This window comes from Mesoplodon densirostris, chromosome 7, assembly GCF_025265405.1.
Source record: "Mesoplodon densirostris isolate mMesDen1 chromosome 7, mMesDen1 primary haplotype, whole genome shotgun sequence".
Lineage (NCBI taxonomy): Eukaryota > Metazoa > Chordata > Mammalia > Artiodactyla > Ziphiidae > Mesoplodon > Mesoplodon densirostris.
The window spans coordinates 101432508-101456326 of NC_082667.1; the positions used below are offsets into that span (position 1 = coordinate 101432508).

The window sequence follows — 23819 nt, forward strand, 5'->3', positions numbered from 1 at the left end:
TGAGCCCTGGTCCGGGAAGATCCCACGTGCTGCGGAGCAACTAACCCCGTGTGCTACAGCTACTGAGCATGCACTCTAGAGCCTGTGTGCCACAACTACTGAAGCTGTGCGCCTAGAGCCTGTGCTCCACAACAAGAGAAGCCACTGCAATGAGAAGCCTGTGCGCAGCAACGAAGACCCGACGCAGCCAAAATAAATAAATAAATAAACAAATCAAGAAAATATTTTCAAAATAAATAAATAAAATAAAAAATAAAAAGAATTCCCTGGGACTTCCCTGGTGGTCCAGTGGTTAAGATTCCACTCTCCCAATTCAGGGGGCCTGGGTTTGAACCCTGGTCAGGGAACTAGATCCCACATGCCACATCGAAGATCCTGCACATGGCAACAACGATCCAGTGTGCTGCACCTAAGACCTGGCGCAGCCAAATAAATAAATACATAAATAAATATTTTAAAATAAATGAATGAAAAGAATTTCCCTTAACAGCATGTCTCTTTTTAAAAACACTTAGTTATGTAATCCAAGAGACTGTGTTCTTATCCAGATTTAATTTCAGATATTTATTGCTCATCCATTACTCCTTCCCTTTTATGTTGAAGTGCCATTTTATATAAAAGATAAAGTGCATGGGGCTTCCCTGGTGGCGCAGTGATTAAGAATCTGCCTACCAGTGCAGGGGACACGGGTTTGAGCCCTGGTCCAGGAAGATCCCACATGCCACGGAGCAACTAAGACCGTGCGCCACAACTACTGAGCCTGTGCTCTAGAGCCTGTGAACCACAACTACTGAAGCCCACGCACCTAGACCCCGTGTTCAGCAACAAAGAGAAGCCACCACAATGAGAAGCCCGCGCACTGCAACAAAGAGTAGCCCCCGCTCACCACAGCTAGAGAAAGCCCGCGCACAGCAACGAAGAGCCTACACAGCCATAAATAAATAAACAAACAAATAAATAAATAAATCTAAAAAAAAAGATAAAGTGCATGAACGAGAACTACATCCACCTATATGAGTAAATAGTAGAAACGTGTTGAGTAAAAAAATTATTTGAAAAAATTATTTGATATAATTTCTATAACGTTCAGAAACCCTCACAGTATGTTGTAAAACTTGAAAATAAAATGACAGATTCAGGCTTAGTTACTTCTGGGGATGGATGAGAGAGTAGAATTAGGGAGAGGAACATAGAGGTCTTTTAGGGTATTATCATCATACAGTCCTCAAGTGTATTATAATATATTCCTCAAAATGTGTATGAAAATTGACCAGGAGACTTGACATGTTTTATTGTGTGGTGGTGAGAAGTATTGTGTTTCAAATAAGAGTGTATTGAAGATATTCTTCCATGATGTAACAACATATAAGAGCACCTGGAGGTTGAGGAAAGGGAGCTGGAGAAGAGGTACTGATCACAAGTTTGACTCTTTCCTGGGTACCCAACTCAACACCATTCCCTCTTGCCTTATGAGACTCAAGTCACGTTTGAGTCCTTCTGACATGTACCTGCAGTGGGTTTGAGTAGGCAGGGATACTAAGATAGTTCTATTTTGGGGAGGTATGGAACTCCTTTAATGGGTGACTTTTGCTCTAAAACTCTTAAATAGCTTTACCAAACTTTCTTAGAACTGCTGTGTATTCTAAGACTCTTGCTACCCAACCTTCATCCTTCCTACTCTTCCTTACAGGGATCAGACCAGCATTGTGAGCTTATGTTTTGCCCAGCTTCCTGTAGCTCACTTCCCATTGTCCCTCACAGGCATTACCCTCAATAAATCTCTCTTGCATGTCTGATCCCATCTCTTTTTTGGAAAACCTAAACCACTGCATGGGTCAATATGTGTGAAGTGCTTCGTACATCGTAAGCAGTCAATACATGCTAGTTTGTGTTATAGTAAATTAAGTAAGAGATGACGGTAATTTTGACTGTGGTAGTGGTGATGGATGGAAATGTCCAAATTGGAGAGACATTTAGCTGATGGATACAATAGGACTGTGACTGAATTATAAAAGGGTTAGTTTGCCCAGTTTCTTGCTTATCATTTCCCCACTTCACACTTGACAGCCAAGCCAAATTGATTCGTTAATAGTTCACTGCATACACCCTAGTGATCTATAGAGTCTTCCCTTTTTCTCTTTACCTGTCACTTCCATCCTTTCCTTCTCCTTGGGTTCCTAAACCATCTTATGTTTATAGGTTTAGTAGTCATAAACATACTTAAATATAATCAATTTTTGTATCAGTTTCTTCTTTTAGACTCTAGATTTCTTTAGCCATAAGGTGAGATTGCAGAGGTATTACAGGGGTCAATTAACCATTTTGTACTTTATTCAAAAGGCAATGGGAAAGCGTTGGAGGATTTGAAATACAGAGGCAGTAAGATGTAATTTGAGTTTTATGATGATCACCTTAGCTACTGTTGGATGGATTAGAGGGGTGCAAGGGTAAATTAAGGGAAATGGTTTGATGTGGGCTCTAGAGCCCAATTGCCCGTGTAATTGCCATATACTAGCTGGGTAATCTTGGGAATGTTACTTAACCTTTCTTTGGCTCAGTTTCCCCATCTGTAAAATGGCAATAAAATAGTACTACTTCAGGGTTGCTGTGAAGGTTAAGTGAGTTAAAACAGCTTAGAATAGTATTTGGCATATAGTAAGCAGTTAGCTGTTACCTATTGTTATTTAACAAATATTTGTGTGCTTAGTACATCTGCTCTGGGCCAGATACCACTATTAAGCTGAATTTAACAAATGATGAAAGCAAGTTCAAATTAATATGCAGACAGAACTTTGGATTATAATTATGTCCCTAAGAATCTGAATGTAAAACAGACTATTTGGCCATTGTTATAATGTTACAATTCTAGAGATATTTTTTGGGTTTTTTTGACATTTTTTATGGTAGGGGCTCTTTAAAGTACTGGGGAACATTTTTTGAATAAAAGAATCCCCAGTATAAGACTCTATCCTTTTGTTATGTTTCCTTGCTCTACAATATAGTAATTAAAAAATTCACTCTGTGAACATGTATTAATATTAAATATATTTCTATAATGAATGACCTTTGGGTAAAATATGTCAGCTTTATAGTTTAAAGAGCTTTTGTTTCTGTTTATTTTAAATAAAGGAGGCACAGTGGTAATTGATGTGTAAATGTGATGAATGTATGGGGGAAGCTAGGAATTCTGCTGTAATGGTATTTAAATTACAAATTTTCTAAAAAAGGATAGTTTATATATATTGTGTTATATATTAAAGGATTTATACTTGTCTTTGCACAAGAAAATATTGATAGTATTTAACTTTGGGAGTCTGATTGGGAGATCCTTTTATAATTAAAAAATTTAATCAGTAAGTGGCAAAGATTTAAGGAAAGCAATGACAAAGAAAATAGAAACAAATGTTTGTATATGAGACAGCTTACAAAGAATGCTTGGTTCATGTGAATGGATTCAAGCACCCTTAGCATGGTCCATGGAAACTGTATTGAAACAGAACAGAGATCTTTGTTCTTTTTCCAGTGTTAATGTTTGTTTACCTGCTTTATTTTTACAGGGATGTACATGCAGTCTGTCTCTGGGATGATAAAGGCCCAGCAAAAATTCATCAGGCTTTAAAAGAAGATATTCTTGAGTTTATTAAGCAAGCACAGGCAGTAAGTTTTGCATCTATATATTGTTTAAGACTTTACTCAGAGAATATCTTATTTTCTGATTTTGAATGTAGGGCTTCCTGAAGTAATTTTAAAATATCACATTAACTTTTGACACACTTGGCTAAATAAATTTTTTAATGAAATGATTATCATTTTAATGAAATGATTGTCATTTGTTGTTTCCCCCCCACTGACATTTCTTTCAAAAGAATATATTATTATCCTCAATTAAAAGGTGCTATAAAAAGAATTTCATTTTTAATGCATTCTTTAGAAATCCCCACCACCATTATTTTTTGGCCACACATCAGTTCACATAAATCATTTTTTTCCTCACAATTAATACCTCTTTTCAAGCTGACAGCAGTTTTCTTCAATTCTAAATACTTCTCCGACTGTAATTCTTGGACTGTCCTTTGCATTTCTGTCGCTGAGCTGAAATTCAGCACTCTTGAGTTGATGATATGTATAAGTGTTTAATATTATTGAAATGAAGATAGAGCTCATTTAGGCATTAGGTCAGTTATGTAAGAGCTAGTTTTTTTTGTCTTTATTAACACCTTTGTCTTTTGGGAAAAATTAATGCAGAGGTAAAGTATTATTTCAGATCAACTCTGACATCACTAATGCATCCTTTACCACTTTGAAGAAGGGCCTAAAGACATGAGATTATTTTCCTTTCTATAAAATGAAGTTTGAAAACTAGAGAACTAGAATTTGTTATTCTTTATTTGAATTTTTACATCATTGTCTTGTACAACATTAGTAAAAGTCTGTTAGAAATCTTGTTGAATATTAATAAGTGTTAGCAGTTAGAAATTAAAAATGAATATATAACTTAAAGGAAGATACTGAAATTGAATATGCTTGGTATATATTTAATTCTGTTAGTAGCCACTACCATGATAAAATAAGAATGATCTCGCATAGGATATTACTTACAAAATGAAATGTTTTATTGATGACACCGTTAATTCTGCTGTCTTGGTCAATGATTTTTTTAAAATTAGAGTTTTATAAGGAAATTATCTTTCTTTTTAGGAAATTATCTTTTAATGAAAATAAATCACCAGGTTTGCTTAGAAAAATTAAATGTTTCAATATCACAGTTTAATCAAAACATACATTTTCTAGAACTGATTTAGGAAAATAGTTTCTGCTTGCATTGGTGGAAAGCATATCAGCTTATCTATTTATGACTTTTGGTGAAGATAAATTATGTTTATTTCAAATTGATAGAGCATTATTCCTTAGTTTCTGGAAATGGGCTCATAAAGAATCATCTTAGAAATATTTAGAAATATACTTCACACTAGAAAACAAAGTATGTTCAGGGTTTGGAATGATGTTTGGAACGATCCAGGAAAGTTTGGAATGTAGACCTTAGCAAGAACTCGAGGATGGGATTTAGTGCCACTAATTCAGAGCAGTTAAATTGCAGGACTGGCAGTGCCAGACATGGGTGTATAATTTTAAAACATTTAAAAACTTTTAAGAAGATCTAGCTTCGTGAGTTTACTAGTCAATTACTAGACTAATTGAGTTTATCCTGTTAGGAAGGACCAAATCTCCCAAATAGGACAGTCAGCATTAAAATGTTTATTATAGCATTATTTAAAATGACAAAAAGAAATAAAAATAAATATGCAATGCTTGGAAAGTTATTAGGATATTGAATTTTTTTCTTGTGTTTTTGTTTTGTTTGTTTTGTTTTTAAGATTAACGTAACCCTTCTATTTGTATTGGGTTGGCCAAAAAGCTCGTTCGGGTTTCCTGTAACAACATATGGAAAAACCTGAACAAACTTTTTGGCCAACCCAATACATAATTCTGTGGCTTACCAGTTTGGGCTAGGCTCACCCGATTTTGCCTGAGCTTATTAATATGGCAGCAGTAAGGCTCTGCAGGGACTGGATGGTCTAAGAGAGCTTTTCTCATATTCCTGGTGTTTGGTACTATCCTGGCTTCCCTCTGGGGCTTTTTCCCCCTCACATGGTTTCTTGTTCTCAAGGAAACCAGTCTTTGAGGTGTGATAGTGTAATCTTGCAAATCTCTTCAGGTCTTGGCTCAGAAGTCTCACAATGTCACATCTACAACATTTTGTTGGTCAGAGTTAGTCACAGGACCAGCTAAAGTCCAGTGGTGAAGAAATAGACTAGGATCTTTAAAAAAAAAAAAAAAAAAGAGAGAAATAATTTACATACCAAAATTCACGCTTTAAAAAAGTGTATAATTCTGTGTGTTTTAGTATATTCATAAAGTTGTACAGCTATCACCCACTAATTTTAGAACATTTTCATCAGCCCATATAGAAACTCTGTACCCATTAGCAGTTACTTCCGCATGACCCCCCTCCCCCCCACTTTGGCAAACACTAATCTACTTTCTGTCCCTATGGATTTGTTTATTCTGGACATTTCCTATAAATGGAATCCTACAATATGTGGCCTTTTATGACTGACTTCTTTCACTTGGGATAATGTTTTCAAGGTTCATCTATATTGTAGCATTTAGCACTATTTCATTCCTTCTTATGGCAGAATAATATTCCGTTGTATGACTATGCTGTATTTTGTTTACCTATTTGTCATTGATAGACATTGGGTTCTCACTGCTTTTTGTCTGTTTTGAATAATGCTGCTATGAACATTTGTGCACAGGTTTTGTTTTAGGTATAATTGACACATAACATTATACTAGTTTCAGGTGTACAACATAATGATTCAATATTTGTATATATTGCAAAATTGATCACCACAGTAAGTCTACTTTCACATCCGTCACCATACGTAGTTACAAATTTTTTTTCTTGTGATGAGAACTTTTAAGATTTACTCTTCTTAGCAGCTTTCAAATGTGTACTACAATAATATTAACTGTAGTCACCATGCTGTACATTACACCTCTGTGACTTTTTAATTTTTTTAATTAATTAATTAATTAATTTTTGGCTGCATTGGGTCTTCATTGCTGCGCGTGGGCTTTTCTCTAGCTGCGGAGAGCAAGGGCTACTCTTTGTTGCGGTGCATGGGCTTCTCATTGCGGTAGCTTCTCTTGTTGTAGAGCACGGGCTCTAGGCACGCGGGCTTCAGTAATTGTGGCATGCAGGCTCAGTAGTTGTGGCTTGTGGGCTCTAGAGCTCAGGCTCAGTAGTTGTGGCACATGGGCTTAGTTACTCTGTGGCATGTGGGATCTTCCCGGACCAGGGCTCGAACCCGTGTCTCCTGCGTTGGAGGGTGGATTCTTAACCACTGTGCCACCAGGGAAGTCCCCCTAATTTATTTTTATAACCGGAAGTTTGTACCTTTTGACCCCCTTCACCCATTTTGATCCCTCTCCTCCCCATCCCCCTGCCTGGCAATCACCAATCTGTTCTCTGTATCTGTAAGCTTGGGGTTTTTTTTTTGTTGGGTTTTTTGGGTTTTTGGGGGTTTGGTTTTTGATTCCACATGTAAGTGAGATCATAAGGTATTTATTTGTCTTTCTCTGACTTATTTCACTAAGCGTAATGCTCTCAAGGTATCCATCCATGTTGTCACAGATGGCAAGATTTCATTCTCTTGTATGGCTAAATGATATTCTATTGTGTCTATATACCACATTTTCTTTATCAGTTCATCCATTGTTGGACATTTAGGTTGTTTCCATGTCTTGGCTGTTGTAGATAATGCTGAAGTGAACATGGGGGTACATATATCATTTTGAATTAGTGTTTTTGTTTTCTTTGGATGGATACCAAGAAGTGGAATTGCTGGAAAATGTGATAATTCTGTTTTTAATTTTTTGAGGAATCCCATGCTGTTTTCCATAGTGGCTGCACCAATATACATTCCCACCAACAATGTACAAGGGTTTCCTTTCTCCACATCCTCAACAACACTTATTTGTTGTCTTTTTGATAATAGCCATTCTAACAGGGATGGGGTGATATCTTCTTGTGGTTTTGACTTGCATTTTTCTGGTGATTAGTGATGTTGAGCATCTTTTCATGTACCTGTTGGCCATCTCTGTGTCTTTGGGAAAATGCCTATTCAGATCCTCTGCTCATTTTTTAAAAAATTAGTTTATTTATTTATTTATTTTGGCTGCGTTGTGTCTTCGTTGCTGAGCACAGGCTTTCTCTAGATGTGGTGAGCAGGGGCTGCTTTTCACTGTGGTGCTCGGGCTTCTCATTGCAGTGGCTTCTCTTGTTGTGGAGCATTGGCTTTAGGCGTGCGGGCTCCGTAGTTGTGGCTCATGGGCTCTAGAGTGCAGGCTCAGTAGTTGTGGCACAGGGGCTTAGTTGCTCCACGGCATGTGGGTTCTTCCCAGACCAAGGATCAAACCCATGTCCCCTGCATTGGCAGGTGGATTCTTAACCACTGTGCCACTAGGGAAGTCCCTCTGTTCATTTTTAATCAGAATTTTTGCTATTGAGTTGTGTGAGTTCTTTATATATACTTTGCATATTAACCCCACATCAGATATATGATTTGCAAATATTTTCTCCCATAGGTTGCCTTTTGTTTTGTTAATGGTTTCGCTTGATGTGCAGAAGCTTTTTAGTTTGAGGTAGTCCCATTTGTTTATTTTTGCTTTTGTACCTTTGCTTTTGGTGTCAAATCCAAAAGATCATCACCAAGACTGGTGTCAAGGAATTTGCTACCTATGTTTTCTTTTAGAAGTTTTATGGTTTCAGGTCTGATGTTCAAGTCTCTAATTCATTTTGAGTTAATTTTTATAAGATAGTGGTCTAGTTTCATTCTTTTGCATGTGGCTCTCCAGTTTTCCTAACACCATTTATTGAAGAGACTGTTCTTTCCCCACATATATTTTGCCTCCTCTGTCATAAACTAATTGACCAAATATGCGTGGGTTTATTTCTGAGCTTTCTGTTTTGTTCCGCTGATCTGTTTGGTCTGTTTTTATGCCAATACCATACTGTTTTGATGACTAGCTTTGTAATGTAATTTGAAATCAGGAAGCGTGATGCCTCCAGCTTTGTTCTTATTTCTCAAGACTGCTTTGGCTATGCAGGGTCTTTTATGTTTCCATACAAATTTTAGGATTCTTGGTTCTATTTCTGTGAAAAATGCCATTGGAATTTTGATAGGGACTGCACTGAATCTGTACTACTTTGAGTAGTGTGAACATTTTATTTATTTATTTATTTATTTTAATTTTGGCTGCCCTGGATCTTAGTTTCGGCATGCGGGATCTTCGTTGCGACGTGTGGACTTCTTAGTTGCAGCATGCAAACTCTTAGTTGTGGCATACATGTGGGATCTAGTTCCCCGACCAGGGATCAAACCTGGGCCCCCTGCACTGGGAGTGTGGAGTCTTACCCACTGGACCACCAGGGAAGTCCCAGTGTGGACATTTTAACAATAGCATTGTAACAGTCTGTGAGCACAGAATATCTTTTCACTTATTTGTGTCTTATTCAGTTTCTTTCATCAGTGTTTCAGTGTAGGTCTTTCACCTCCATAGTTAAATTTATTTTTAGGTATTTTATTCTTTTTGATGTGATTTTAAACAGGATTCTTTCCCCCTAATTTCTCTTTTTGGTAGTTTGTTATTAGTGTATAGAAACTCAACAGATTTTTGTATATTGATTTTTCTATTCTGCAACTTCACTTAATTCATTTGTTATTTTTTGGTGGAGTCTTTAGTGTTTTTCTGTATATAATATCATGTCATCTGCAAATAGTGACAGTTTTATTCCTTTCTTTCCAATTTGGGTGCCTTTTATTTCTTTTTCTTGCCTAATTGCTCTGGACAAGATTTCAAGTACTGTTTTGAATAGGAGTGGTGAGAGTAGGCATCCTTGTCTTATTCCACATCTTAGAAGAAAACGTTTCAGCTTTTCACCATTGAATACGATATTAGCTGTGAGCTTGTCATATATGGCCATTATTACATTGGGATACATTCCCTCTATACCTACATTTTTGAGAGTTCTTAATCATAAATAGATATTGCATTTTGTCAAATCCTTTTTCTGCATCTATTGAGATGATCATATGATTTTTAGTCATTCTGTTAATGTGGTGTTTCACACTGATTAATTAGTGAATGTTGACCCATCCTTGCATCCCTGGAGTAAATCCCACTTGATCATGGTGTATGATCCTTTTATTGTGCTGTAGAATTTGACTTGCTAGTATTTTTTTCAGAATTTTTGCAGCTGCATTCATTAGGGATTCTGGCTTGTAATTTTCTTTTTTTGTGGCGTCTTTGTCTGATTTTGGTATCAGGGTAATGCTAACCTTATAAAATGAGTTTGGAAGTGTTCCCTGTTTTTTGGAAGAGTTTAAGAAGGGTTGGTATTAGTTCTGCTTTAAATGTTTGGTAAGATTCACCAGTGAAGCCATCTGATCCTGGACTTTCATTTGTTGGGAATTTTTTGATTATGAATTCAGTCTTGATAACTTACCAGTAATCTGTCTATCAGATTTTTTTTTCCTCACCATTAAGTTTTGTCGATTATATGTTTCCAGGAATTTATCCATTTCTTATAGGTTGTCAGATTTGTTGGTGTTTAATTGTTTGTAGTAGTCTCTCATGATCCTTTGTATATCTGTGGTATCAGTTGTAATGTCTCCTCCTTCATCTTTGATTTTAGTTATTTGCGTCCCCTTCTTGGTGAGTGTGCACAAGTTTTTTGTGGTTTTTGTTTTTTTGTTTTTTTTTTTTGGTACACAGACGTTTATAGCAGCATTATTCATGATAGCCAAAGGTGGAAATGACCCAAATGTTCATCAGTGGACAAACAGATAAAAAAAGTGTGGTATGTCCATAAAATGGAATAGTATTTAGCAGTAAAACAGAATAAAGTACTGACATATACTACAACTTGGACAAGCCCTGAAAAACTATGCCATATAAAAGGAGTCAGTCATAAAAGTCTACATATTATGTAATCTCATTCATATGCAAGTCCAGAATAGGCAAATACGTAGACACAGAAAACAGATTAGTGGTTGCTTAGGGCTGGGCGGGGAGGGGGGGAACTAGGAAGGGAGGAAGGTAGGAAGGTAATAGCTAAAGGATATAGGGGGTTTTTTCATTGAAGTATAATCGACATATAACATTTTATTGGTTTCAGGTGTACAACATGATGATTTGATATATGTATATATTGTGAAATGTTCATTACAGTAAGGCTATGTGAACAAGTTTTAATTTCTCTTTGATATATATATATGTTTTAATTTCTTTTGGGTATAATATAGGTTATACAGTAAATAAAATATTTTAAATTTATGGCATGAATATGTTCCATTATTCTGTGAGCACCTGCGTTTATTTAAAATTGGTATGATTCTTTTTTTTTCAGCGAGTACTGAGCCATCAAGATGATACAGCTTTGCTAAAAGCTTATATTGTTGAATGGCGAAAATTCTTTACACAGTGTGATATTTTACCGAAGCCTTTCTGTCAACTAGAGATTACTTTAATGGGTAAACAGGGCAGCAATAAAAAATCAAATGTAGAAGACAGTATTGTTCGAAAGGTAAGTTAGTTTTCCCATTTTTCCCTTATGTTCTTCAGAAATAGGGTGAGTTGAAGACTTTTGAAAGCAATTTACACTGAAATGAGTTTTTCTACTTCACATATAAATTCCTTTTCAGCTTTTACTGGGTTTTATTGAATAATATTAGTTTTCTTTCATCTTTTTTTAGCTTCAGTTCTCTTTCTTCTTTTATGTGATCTTAAGCTGTAAATCTGTGTCTTCAAACATTACCTCGTTTGCTTTTCCTTTTCACTTTCTCCTTTTCCTAGTTTTATCTTCATAATTTTATTTCATTATTGTTTCTCTGTACTTTTACCTTTCTATAAATTTCATTACTTTTTTTCTGTTCAAAAAGTCTTTTCTTATTAGGTTACCTTTTGGTATCTTTGTGTTTAATTGTGGCTAAACTGCTGTCATCTTTATCATTTTTTTACTTAATTCTAGTTATTATAAACTCAGTATGTACCATGTTTATTTTCATATTTTGCATAGTTTCTAGTTAAAAGCTCTGTGCCCAGTAACAACTCATGAATTAATGGAAAGAACTCAGCTCTAAAATTGAAGAGTCCCAGGTTTCCCTTTCAGTTCTTCAGTCAATAATGCCCTAACCTTGCTGTCCTCATTTTTCATATTCATAAATATACACACACACACACACACACACACATATTTCTACTTGTAAGAATCAAATGGAACCACAGATGTGAAAAGTAAAAAATGCCATTTGAACTTTGAACAACTCACTGCTTGCTGTGATGGTTCTAGCAATCAGCTCAGGCATTTAAATAGTGTCTTGGACCTTGTTGCCCCTTCCCAGCCTTAAAATTTGTACTAATGCTGACAGCATACTCATGAATATGTATATTCCATTTTCATCATTTAAACAGAACATCCATAGGGTGGATTTGTATATTCTTTTCTTTTTGAGATTCATTATCAAACATATTTTCATTTGGTCCTTTTCACATTTATCATATATTTGTACAAACATGCATATGACCATCCCAAACACATATCAGTATCTCTGAAATACAACCTTGGAGCTATAGAGAAAGTAACATTTTCCATGTATTACGATATTTAATTTTTACACAAGCACTTGAAATTTGTACTGTTATTTTCACTATTTTACAGATGAGAAAGCAGGCAGATAAGTAACAGCTGGAATTCAAATCCAGTTGTGTTTGATTCTGAAACACTTGTTCTTTTGTCAGTATTTACCACATGATAGTTACCAAATTTAAATATACTGCTTTCCTGGGACTTCCTTGGTGGCGCGGTGCTTAAGAATCCACCTGCCAGTGCAGGGGACACGGGTTGATCCCTGGTCCGGGAGAATCCCACCTGCCGCAGAGCAACTAAGCCCTTGCACTACGACTACTGAGACTGCACTCTAGAGCCCACAAGCCAAAACTACTGAGTCTGCGTCCCACAACTACTGAATCCTGCACACCCTAGAGCTCACGTGCCACAACTGCTGAGCCCATGCACTGCAACTACTGAAGCCCTTGTGCTCTAGGGCCTGAGTGCCGCAACTACTGAGCCCGCATGCTGCAACTACTGAAGCCCAGTGCGCCCAGCCCGTGCTCCGCAACAAGAGAAGCCACCACAACGAGAAGCCCACACACCGCAATGAAGAGTAATACCCGCTCACCACAACTAGAGAAAGCCTGCGCCTGGCAACAAAGACCCAAAGGAGCCAATAAATAAATGAATGAATGAATGAATGAATGAATGAATAAATAAATAAATAAATAAATAAATAAATAAATAAATAAATAGTTGCTTTCCTATAGTATTCAAGTGAATGTAGGTCTAAGAATTTTATTTCCTTTTTTAGCATTTGTACTTAAATTTTTTTGTGTGTATTTATGGTACTTGTTATATTAATAATTGAAATGATGGCATATTTTCTTCTTTTTTTCCTAGCTTATGCTTGATACATGGAATGAGTCAATCTTTTCAAATATAAAAAACAGACTTCAAGATAGTGCAATGAAGCTGGTACATGCTGAAAGATTAGGAGAAGCTTTTGATTCTCAGCTTGTCATTGGAGTAAGAGAATCCTATGGTATGTTCTGAACCTTTATGATCAGATTTCCTTTTCATGGAAATTAAGACAATTATAGAATAATAGTCTCAAAGTTATGTTTATTAGAATATAGTCACATCTACTTTTAGTGCCACGTGAAATTAAGAGTACATAAAAGATATTCTGTTTTAATGAAAACTACAAAAGTTCATATTCGTGTGGTTAATATTTATTTTCTCCATTTCACTCATTTCTTGGCTAGTGAATCTTTTTAGCAACCTATATTAGAGAAATGTAGATTTGAGTCTCTAGCTTATGAAAGGTAACTGGTTTTGCACTTATATTTTTAGGACATCAGTTTATTCCATGTGTACATTCTGGAATTTCTAAACTTTTCAGTGTCTGATAGTGATACTCTCATTTTTCATTCAATCAAATGTGCTGTTTCCTCTGACCAGAATACCTTTCCTCCTCTTTTATTTGCTAACTCATCCTCATTCTCTGTTTCCTCGTGGAGGCCTTTCCTAATTCCCAGAGTAGGTTAGGTGCTTCATAGTACCTGTGCTTCCCTCTCATAATACCTCAGTGTATTTAACTATGTTCTTGACACTATATCTTTACTGAACATAGAACGCATCTTTACTGAACATAGAATGCCTGACGCAAAATAGTTGCCGATAAGAAAGTTTTATATAAATGAACCTTTATTGATCTTTGACTTGCTTTCTCCATTGCCATTGTGTTTCTTTAGGTATCAAGTCTAGATTTTAATGAGCCGTGTCCCTGAAATTTATTCCTTTTTATTTCAACTGCCACCAGTTAAGACTTCTTTGACTTCTACTTCTAGACTTTTCAAACAGTCTTCTTATAGTGATGTTATTGCTATTATTTAGCCCTTATACTTTCACAAGATTAATTTTTAAGTATAATTTTATTGGTGTTTTTCTTACCCACTTAGTGGTAGGCCATGCTAAATTCAGGTTACTTAGCCAGAGATTTGGGGTTCTCCATAACCATTCCTAACTTACTGTGCTACCTTATCTTCTATTAAACTTACAATCCACGCAGACAAACTCATTGTTATACCTCGATTTGATCTTGTGTTGTTCTACTTCTGAATATTTACTTCCTTGACTAATCAGTGTAAATCCTACTTTGTTCCTAAAGACTCAATTCAAATCCCATCTTTTCTGTGAATGGTTTCTTGATCATCCACTTTGAAATCAGTCTCTTTCCTATTCAAAAATAAAATAGTTCATGTTATCTATACTATTTGTCACTTTACTACTCTGTACTGTTATCTTTTTAAGTTTCTTATAGAGAAGGATTTTGTCTTTCATGGCTTTATGTTCTCTTGAGCATTGTCACAGTTCCTTGAACATGACTCCTCAATATTTGTTATTTCATTTACTGTACTCAAAATACTGATTTGAATCATAATTAGAGTAAAATTTTATTTTCTGTTTTTCAGTTAACCTTTGTTCTAATCCAGAGGATAAGCTTCAAATTTATAGGGACAATTTTGAGAAGGCATACTTGGATTCAACAGAGAGATTTTATAGAACACAGGCACCCTCGTATTTACAACAAAATGGTGTACAGAATTATATGAAATATGTAAGTGAGAACTTAGTGTATGTGGTAATTTGAGCTATTTTCTTGATTTTCTTAAAATGATTGCTATTTTGCTTCTGGACAGGCAGATGCTAAATTAAAAGAAGAAGAAAAACGAGCCCTACGTTATTTAGAAACAAGGCGAGAATGTAACTCTGTTGAAGCAGTAAGTAATTTTGTAATTGTTTATTCTTTGAGATTATTTGAAGTACAGTAGCCCAGGGGTGGTATATACATGAAGCAGGTAACATTATTTATCCTTTCTCACTTCTGTGACCAATATTACTAATTGATTTTAGTATTCGTTCCCAGTGAACCAAAGTACAACTTCAGAAGGCACCTTACTCAGAACTCATTGTTCTTCAGAGCTAATGTGCAAGATAAAATCTGTTTGCCATCCCTGCTCTAGACTTTTCTATATTTAATGTACTTAATTTTTAATCAATCTCCTTCTGTTATGTTTTGTGCCTACCTAAAGTTAACCATATTAGGGATTTTCAGGTATCAAGTAAAGTATGATCCTGAGAGATACAGTTGATTCTTAATATTGATGGTAATTACATTCTGTAAAATAGTGGCTGCAAACACTGACTGAATGAGCACCAAACCATTACTACTAGGGGATATTTCTTCTTTTTATGGGAGGGTGTTTTCAAACTTTTCTTGTCGTGAGATAAAGTATTAATTACTTGATAAGAGAACATCAGTCTTTTAAATAGTTTTTATTTATTTTATGTTGTAAGTTCCTCATTAAAAGAAAGAAATGATCAGAGGTAGTAGCCATGCTACAGTGTCTATTCTGGTGTTTTCTTTTACATGGATGACGACCTTATTGTGCTTTGTTAAGGAATTTAAGAATCAAGTTTGGATAGAGTCTTAGAAATTGCTCAAATATAGCAATAATATTTCTTCCAGTTCCTTTCAGTCTTTGGAGCCTACAAACTAGATTTAGATTCACATTCAAAGAAGTAACATTCCAGACATTTTTCAACTATGGATGGGATTTCTTTTTTTCTTACTTCTGATTTTTCTTTGGCTTCTTCCATCTTGAGTGATAGTCATATTTATTTGTTCAGAAATTGGACTGAGTTGGATCTTTTTTCCCTTTTTTGTTTGTTTTGCTTTTTATTATGTGCAGTATATATCCTCTTTCATATAACTCTGATATTGGCCAGAGAAGGGGCAGATTTAGTGGTTGCTTATAGAAGTTCTCTATAGAGATTGAAAGCCAGGCTTGAACTTCATTCAGAAGGTAGGGAGGCCATTGAATATTTTTTAAACAAATAATGCTACACTCAAACTTATCCATCAGAAAAATTAATCTAGTGTCTGTATGAAAGATTAATTGGAGTCGGGGGGACTTCCCTGGTGGTCCAGTGGCTAAGACTCTGTGCTCCCAGTGCATGGGGCCTGGGTTCGATCCCTGGTCAGGGAACTAGATCACGCATGCCACAACTGAAGATCTTGCATGCCACAACTAAGACCCGCACAGCCAAATAAATACATTTTTAAAAATTGGATTGGGGAATAGCTTGGAATAGGAAGTGGGAGGCTTTTGCAATAATTCAAGCAAGGTATTAGGAGTGACAGGTAGGATTATAGCAATGGGAATGGAAAGAAAGAGGGTAGAGACAGACTTCCCAGAGGTGGAACATGGTAATATGAATGGGGCTGATATTGGAGAGAATTGAGTTAACAGTGTTTCTAAGGTTTTGGCTTGGGAGAATTGTGCTGCTGCAGGAGGAACAGGTATAAGAATAAATCTTCATAGTGAGGGAGAAAGATGAGTTTAGTTAGAGGGATTTGAATATTTTGAGTTGATTGGTGGGCCTATACCACCTGGATGGGGATGTTGTAAGTTTGTAAGATAGAGTTGTTCTTCTATTCTTATACTCTATTTTAGTTGTATCATATTTGTAGTAAACTTAAAGAAATTCAACTATAGAGGTCCAACTAATACAGTGAGTAAGAGAGAGCAAGAAAAAGAGAATGAGAAAGGTAGAGATAAACAAATACACATGAAAACTTGTATAGAACAGTTAAGTCTCCCTTTCTACTTTAAAATACACACACACATTTTGGGAAAAACTTGAAATAGAAGATGTGAATTTGCTCTTCCATGGATACCAAGTGTGAACATCTTACAAGCTGAATGATTCCAGAGTTTAAAGATAAGTTTTTGTTTTCTTTCAACAAAGACCCTAAGTGCAATATAATGTGCTTGCAAAGAAATTGTGCTTTATTGGGGAAGTAAGAGGTCTGTTTGTATGGTTTGTTTTGATTTTCTGCTTATTTTTCTTAAATCAACTATTTTGATTGAAGTATAACATATACAGAAAAGTGTACAAAAATCTCAAGTATAAGTGAGTTACCACAAAGTGAACATACCTGTGAAATTACCAGAAAAAGAATTATCAGCAAGTAAGAAACCTTCCATCATGCTCCCTCCACAGTATTATTACCATCTTTTTTTCCAAAGATTATCACTTTCCTTTCTCTTAAGAACATAGATTAATATTAATCAGTGACCACTAAATAGTTTGTACAGCAAAATTTGGTGCAGAGAAGACATTAAGCATGAAAACTATAGAATTAACTGTAACATTGGGAATTTAAGGCTTAGTGCAGATACACTACTGTATTATATACCTTACTAAGCTAAGGCCATTATACTATATACATAATATTTGTTATATATTTGTTAATTTACAGTTTCTGTTTCCAAAGAGAAATGGTGTGTTAAAGTGAAGTATGTTGTAATGGAAGGAACAGTAAACCAAAAAATCACCAAGTCCGGAGTTCTAATTTAATATGCATAAAGTATGAACAGTATTATTTGAATAGTTACTAAGAAAAGTCACTTCCATAATTGAAAACTATTCAGAGCAGACTTAATGCCCTAAATTCTGTCTTACAGGAATTATCAGCCATCAGAACATGCTATGCTATATCTTAATGCTTTATTGATAATAGTTTCATCTCTCCTTACCTATTAGGCTATTACTAGTGGAAGACAGTTACCTAATTAGCTCATATGGGGCTACACAATGTTGCACACCAGAATTTAATATTAAAGTATGTACATTTTCGACATTTGTGTTTTCTCTGAAAATTAGGAATTTATTATGATTTATCACTTACCTTTTTTGAATGTTGTAAGTCTTGATCTTAATCTTCTAAACCTGATTACTTTTCAATATCCTAGGAAAACAAATTTCTGGACCAGTGTTCTGTATAATAGAGCAGGTCTCACCTAAGTAGTACCCAATTGTGAGGCCAGGCCTAATAAAGGCCAAATATACATTTCAAGTAATGTTCATATAATGCTTAGCAGCTTACTGAATTCCTTCCTTGTTTATAAGAGTTTTATTTTGTTCTTTTGGGTATTCTAAACATCTGATTATATCTTTCTTTCTAATATTAGTGTCTCTTATTTCCTTCAGTTGATTAAATCTGTTAATGGTTTATTTTAGAAAAATGTTAATAATATTGGGGATCCTTGTCTTCTTTCAGTGTTTGATAGGAGTGCTTCTAGATGGTGCTTCTAAAGCACCATTAAGCATGATGCTTCTTTCTGGCATGATGTATGCATTTTATGATGCTAAGAAAGTACTCACTTATTTTTCTTTTATTAAGAATATTATCAGGAATTATCTGCCTTAGCCCTAAAGCCATCTTATTTTATGGAGAATCATTAGAGGCATTTCCATGAAGATCATAAACAAGGCAAGGACACCCAATATTTCTACTTCTATTGAACAGCACATTGGAAGTATTAGCCCATTCAGTTAAACTCAGAAATCAATTAGAGGCATAGAATGGGTAAGCCAAAAGGAAAACTGTCTCATTTTAGAGATGGTATGATAGTACTTTGTCTGGAAAACTCCACAGTTGATGATAAAACTCAAACAGTAAAGTAATTCAGGAAAGTGGCAGGATATAAAATTAACATACAAATATCAGTCTTCATATGCACAAATAATAAACAGAGGATATAAGGTTAGGGCAAACCTTACTTATAGTAGCAACAAAGAAAATTAAATACTTGGGAAAAATCTAGTAAGAAATGTGTGAAACCTGTAAGAGGAAAAGTTTTAGACACTCCAAAGGCACAGATGTAGACTTGAAAAAATGGAAAGATATCTCTTATTCTGAAATTCTATGACTTGAAATGATACAGATATCAGTTCTTCTCTAAATTAATTTATATATTTCCTGTAATTCCAATAAAAATACCAACAACTTTATTGAAATTAGACAAGTTAAAAAAAAGTTCATGTGGAAAAATAAACATGTAAGAATGGCCAGGAAAACACTGGAAAATAAAAACTTTGAAGAGAACTAGCCCTACCAGACATAAAACATACTATATAAATTCTCTGTAATTAAGTGGTGTGGTATTACAATAGAAGAAAAAAAGAAGATGAACAGAGAAGAACTACAAAAACTAGAAAACAGGTAATAAAAGGGCCATAAGTAAACACATACCAATAATTACTTTATATGTCAGTGGACTAAATGCACTGATCAAAAGACATAGGGAGGGATGGGATTTCCCTGGTGGCACAGTGGTTAATAATCTGCCTGCTGGTGCAGGGGACATGGTTTTGAGCTCTGGTCCAGTAGGATCCCACATACTGTGGAGCAACTAAGCCCATGTGCCACAACTACTGAGCCTGTAAGCCACAACTATTGAGCCCACCTGCCACAACTACTGAAGCCTGTGTGCCTAGAGCCCATGCTCTGCAACAAGAGAAGCCACTGCAATGAGAAGCCCGCACACCGCGACAAAGAGTAGCCCCTGCTCACTGCAACTAGAGAAAGCCCATGCGCAGCAACTAAGACCCAACACAGCCATAAAAAATTAAAAAAAAAAAAGACATAGGGAGGCTAATTGGATTAAAAAACAAGACCCTTCAGTATGCTGGCTATAAGAGACTCCCTTTAGGATGAAGAGCACACAGACTGAAAGTGGGTATGGGATAAGTTATTTCATGCAAACAGAAACGACAAGAAAGCAGGAGTAGCAATACTCATTTCAGAAAAAATTAAAACAAAGCCCGTGATGAATGACAAAGAAGGGCAGTATATAATGATAAAGGAATTGATACAAGAAGAGGATATTATACTTGTTAACATATGTGCACCCAATCCAGGAACACCTAAGTATAAAGTAAATACTAACAGATATAAAGGGAGAAATTGACAGTTAATATAGTAATAGTAGGACCCCACTGACATCAGTGGACATGTCATCCAGACAGACAATAAGGCAGCAGAGATCCTGAATGACAGAATAGATGAGTTGGATTTAATTGTTGTCAACAGGACATTCCATCCAAAAAAAAGGGCAGAATAAACATTCTTTTCAAGTGCACATGGAACACTTTCCCGGATAGGTCACATACTAGGTCACGAAACAAGACTTAACAAATTTAAGAGAATAGAAATTATATCAAGAGTTTTTTTTCTAATCACAACAGTGTGAAACTAGAAATCAACCATAGAAAGAAAAGTGGGAAAATAACAAACATGTGGAGACTAAACAACATGCTGCTAAAAATCCAGTGAGTCAATGATGAAACTCAAAGAGGAAATCAGAAAATACCTCTGGACAAATGAAAATGGAAGCACTGCTTTCCAAAATCTGTGGGATGCAGCAAAAGCAGTTCTAAGAGGGACATTCATATAGCAACTTCAAGCCTTCCTCAAAAAACAAGAAAAATCTCAAAGAACGTAACTTACAGCCTAAAAGAAATAGAAAAAGAAGAGCAAACAAAGCCTAAAGTCAGGAGAAGGAAAGAAATAATAAAGATCATAGAGAAAAAAGAAAAGATTAAAAAAACCAAAAGAAAAGATTATTAAAACCAAGAGCTGGTTTTTTGAAAAGATAAACAAAATTGATAAATCTTCAGCCAGGCTCACAAAGAAAAAACGGATAGGATCTGAATAAATAAAATAAGAAATAGGAGAAAGAGCAACTGATACCACAGAGATAAAAAAAATAAATCAATTGAAGAGGAGGGAACACTCAGATTCATTCTATGAAGCCTAATACCAATAGCAAACAAAGACACTACAAGAAAAGAAAATTAGAGGCCAATATCTTTCATGAATACAAATGCAAAAATCCTCAACAAAATATTAGCAAATCAAATACAACAATATGTAAAAGGGATCATACACCTTGATCAAATTGGATTTATTTCAGGGTCACAAGGATGGTTCAGCATATGCGAATCCATGTGATACACCACATTAAAGAAAGGAAAGATAAAAATCACAGTATCATCTCAGTAGATGCAGAAAAAGCATTTGAAAAAATTCAACATCTGTTCATAGTAAAAACTCTTATCAAAGTGGGTATAGAGGGAACATAAAGGCCATTTACAGCAAACCCTGAGCATAGTACTCCATGGTGAAAAGCTGAAAGGTTACCCACTAAATTCAGGAACAAGATAAGGATGCCCATTCTAGCTGCTTCTATTTAACCTAGTATTGGAAGTCCTAGCCACAGCAGTAAGACAAGAAAAAGAAAAGGTATCCAAATTGAAAGGGAAGAGGTAAAATTGTCACTGTTTGCAGATGACATGATACTCTGTATAGAGAACCATAATGTCTCCGCCCCAAAACTGTTAGAACTAAGAAATGAATCAGCAAGGTTGCAAAATACAAGATTAATGTACTTCTATTTCTGTTGAATTTCTATACACTAATAATGAAATATCAGAGAATGTAAAAACCAATATCATTTAAAATTACATCAAAAAAATGTAAATACCTAGGAATAAACTTAACCAAGGAGATTAAAGGCATATACTCTGAAAACTATAAGCCATTGATGAAGGAAATTGAAGGTGATTCAAAGAAGAGGAATGATATCCAATGCTTGCATGGATTGGAAGAATTAATATTTTGAAAATGGCCATACTACCCAAAGCAATCTACAGATTTACTGCAATCCCTATTCAAAATACCCGTGACATATTTCACAGAACTAGTACAAATAATCCTAAAATTTATATGGAACCACAAAAGACCCTGAATTGCCAAAGCAATCCGACACTTTCTTCAATAAGTGGTGTCTGGGGAAACTATATAGCTATGTGTAAAGCAATGAGATTAGAACATTCCCTCACACATGTACAAAATAAATTCAAAGTAATTTAAAAACATAAATGTAAGACCTGAAACCATAAAACTCCTAGAAGAGAATATATTCAGGATACTTTGTCATAAATCGTAACAATATTTTCTTGGATGAGTCTCCCAAAGCAAAAGAAATGAAAGCAAAAATAAACAAATGGGGCCTAATTAAACTTAAAAGCTTTTGCACAGTGAAGGAAACCATCAAGAAAACGAAAACAATCTGGGAGAAAATATTTGCAAATGATGCAGCCGACAGGGATTAACGAGGATTTGTTAATATCCAAAATGTAGGAACAGCTCATAAAACTCAATATCAGAAGAAGAAACAACCCAATCAAAAAATGGGCAGAAGACCTGAATAGACATTTCTCCAAAGAAGGCATAGAGATGGCTAAAAGGCATATGAAAAGATGTTCAACATTGCTAATTATTAGAGAAATGCAAATCAAAAGTACACTGATGTACTACCTTACACCTGTCAGAATGGCTATCATCAAAAAGTTCACAAATAACAACTGTTGGAGAGGATGTGGAGAAAAGGGTACTCTCGTACACTGTTGTTGGGAATGCAAGTTAGTGCAGCCACTATGGAGAACAGTATGGAGGTTCCTTAAAAAACTGAAAATAGAGTTACTATACTATCCAGCAATCCCACTCCTGGTTATATATCCGGAAAAGACGAAAACTCTTAATTTGAAAGGGTACATGCACCCCAATGTTCATAGCAGTGCTATTTGCAGTAGCCAAGACATGGAAGCCACCCAGGTACCCATCAACAGATGATTGGATTAAGATGTGGGGTGTATGTGTACACACACACACACACACACACACACAATGGAATATTACTCAGCCATAAAAAAGAATGAAATATTGCCATTTGCAGCAACATAGATGGACCTAGAGATTATTATGCTTAATGAAATAAATCAGAGAAAGACATGCACAGTATGGTATCACTTACATGTGGAATCTAAATGATACAAATATGCAAAACAGAAACAGAGTCAGATATAGAAAGCAAACTTGTGGTTACCAAAGAGGCAAGGGAAGAGGGTAGAGATAAATTAGGGGTATGGGATTAACAGATACAAACTACTGTATATAAAATAGATAAGTGAGCTTCCCTGGTGGTGCAGTGGGTGAGAGTCTGCCTGCCAATGCAGGGGATGCGGGTTCGTGCCCAGGTCTGGGAAGATCCCACATGCCGCGGAGCGGCTGGGCCCGTGAGCCATGGCCGCTGAGCCTGTGCGATTGGAGCCTGTGCTCCGCAATGGGAGAGGCCACAATGGTGAGAGGCCTGTGTACTGCAAAAAAAAAAAAAAAAAAAAGATAAGCAACAAGGATATACTGTATAGTGCAGGGAATTATATCTATTACCTTATAATAACTATAATGGAGTATAGTCTGCAAAAATACTGAATCACTATGCTGTATACCTAACTAACTGTACACCTATCTGAAAGTAATACAATATTTTAAATCGGCTATGAATTGATTTCAATAAAAATACATGAGTTAAAAAAAATAGTGTGATATTGACCCATGAATAGATAGTGGACTAGTGGAATGGAAGAGAAAGTGCAGAATTATATATGACAAAGGTTGGATGTCAAATCAGTGGCAGTAAAGATGGACTTTTTAAAAAATGGTGATGGGATGACTCAGCAGATACTTGGAAAAAGATCTTTAAATCTGTATTTTACACCATTCAGAAAAATAAACCCCAAATAGATCAGGGATCTAAGTGTTAAAAATGGAATCATACACGTATTAGAAGAATTCGTCTTTAACTTTGGCGTAGAGAGAGGGTTTTTTTTAATGGCTCAGAGTTCAGAGTCAGTAAAAGAAAAGACTGACAAATGTGACTAT

The 23819-nt window shown here is 35.5% G+C and overlaps 1 protein-coding gene across 1 annotated transcript in view; it reads left to right on the forward strand.

Moving 5' to 3' along the window:
- The window catches only part of CUL5 (cullin 5), a 99826-nt gene that overhangs the window by 33091 nt on the left and 42916 nt on the right, over positions 1-23819 (forward strand). The window contains exons 3-7 of the mRNA XM_060104282.1: positions 3558-3657; positions 10976-11152; positions 13082-13223; positions 14656-14801; positions 14884-14964. Coding sequence (XP_059960265.1) covers positions 3558-3657; positions 10976-11152; positions 13082-13223; positions 14656-14801; positions 14884-14964 — 646 coding nt within the window. The remainder of the gene's footprint in view (positions 1-3557; positions 3658-10975; positions 11153-13081; positions 13224-14655; positions 14802-14883; positions 14965-23819) is intronic.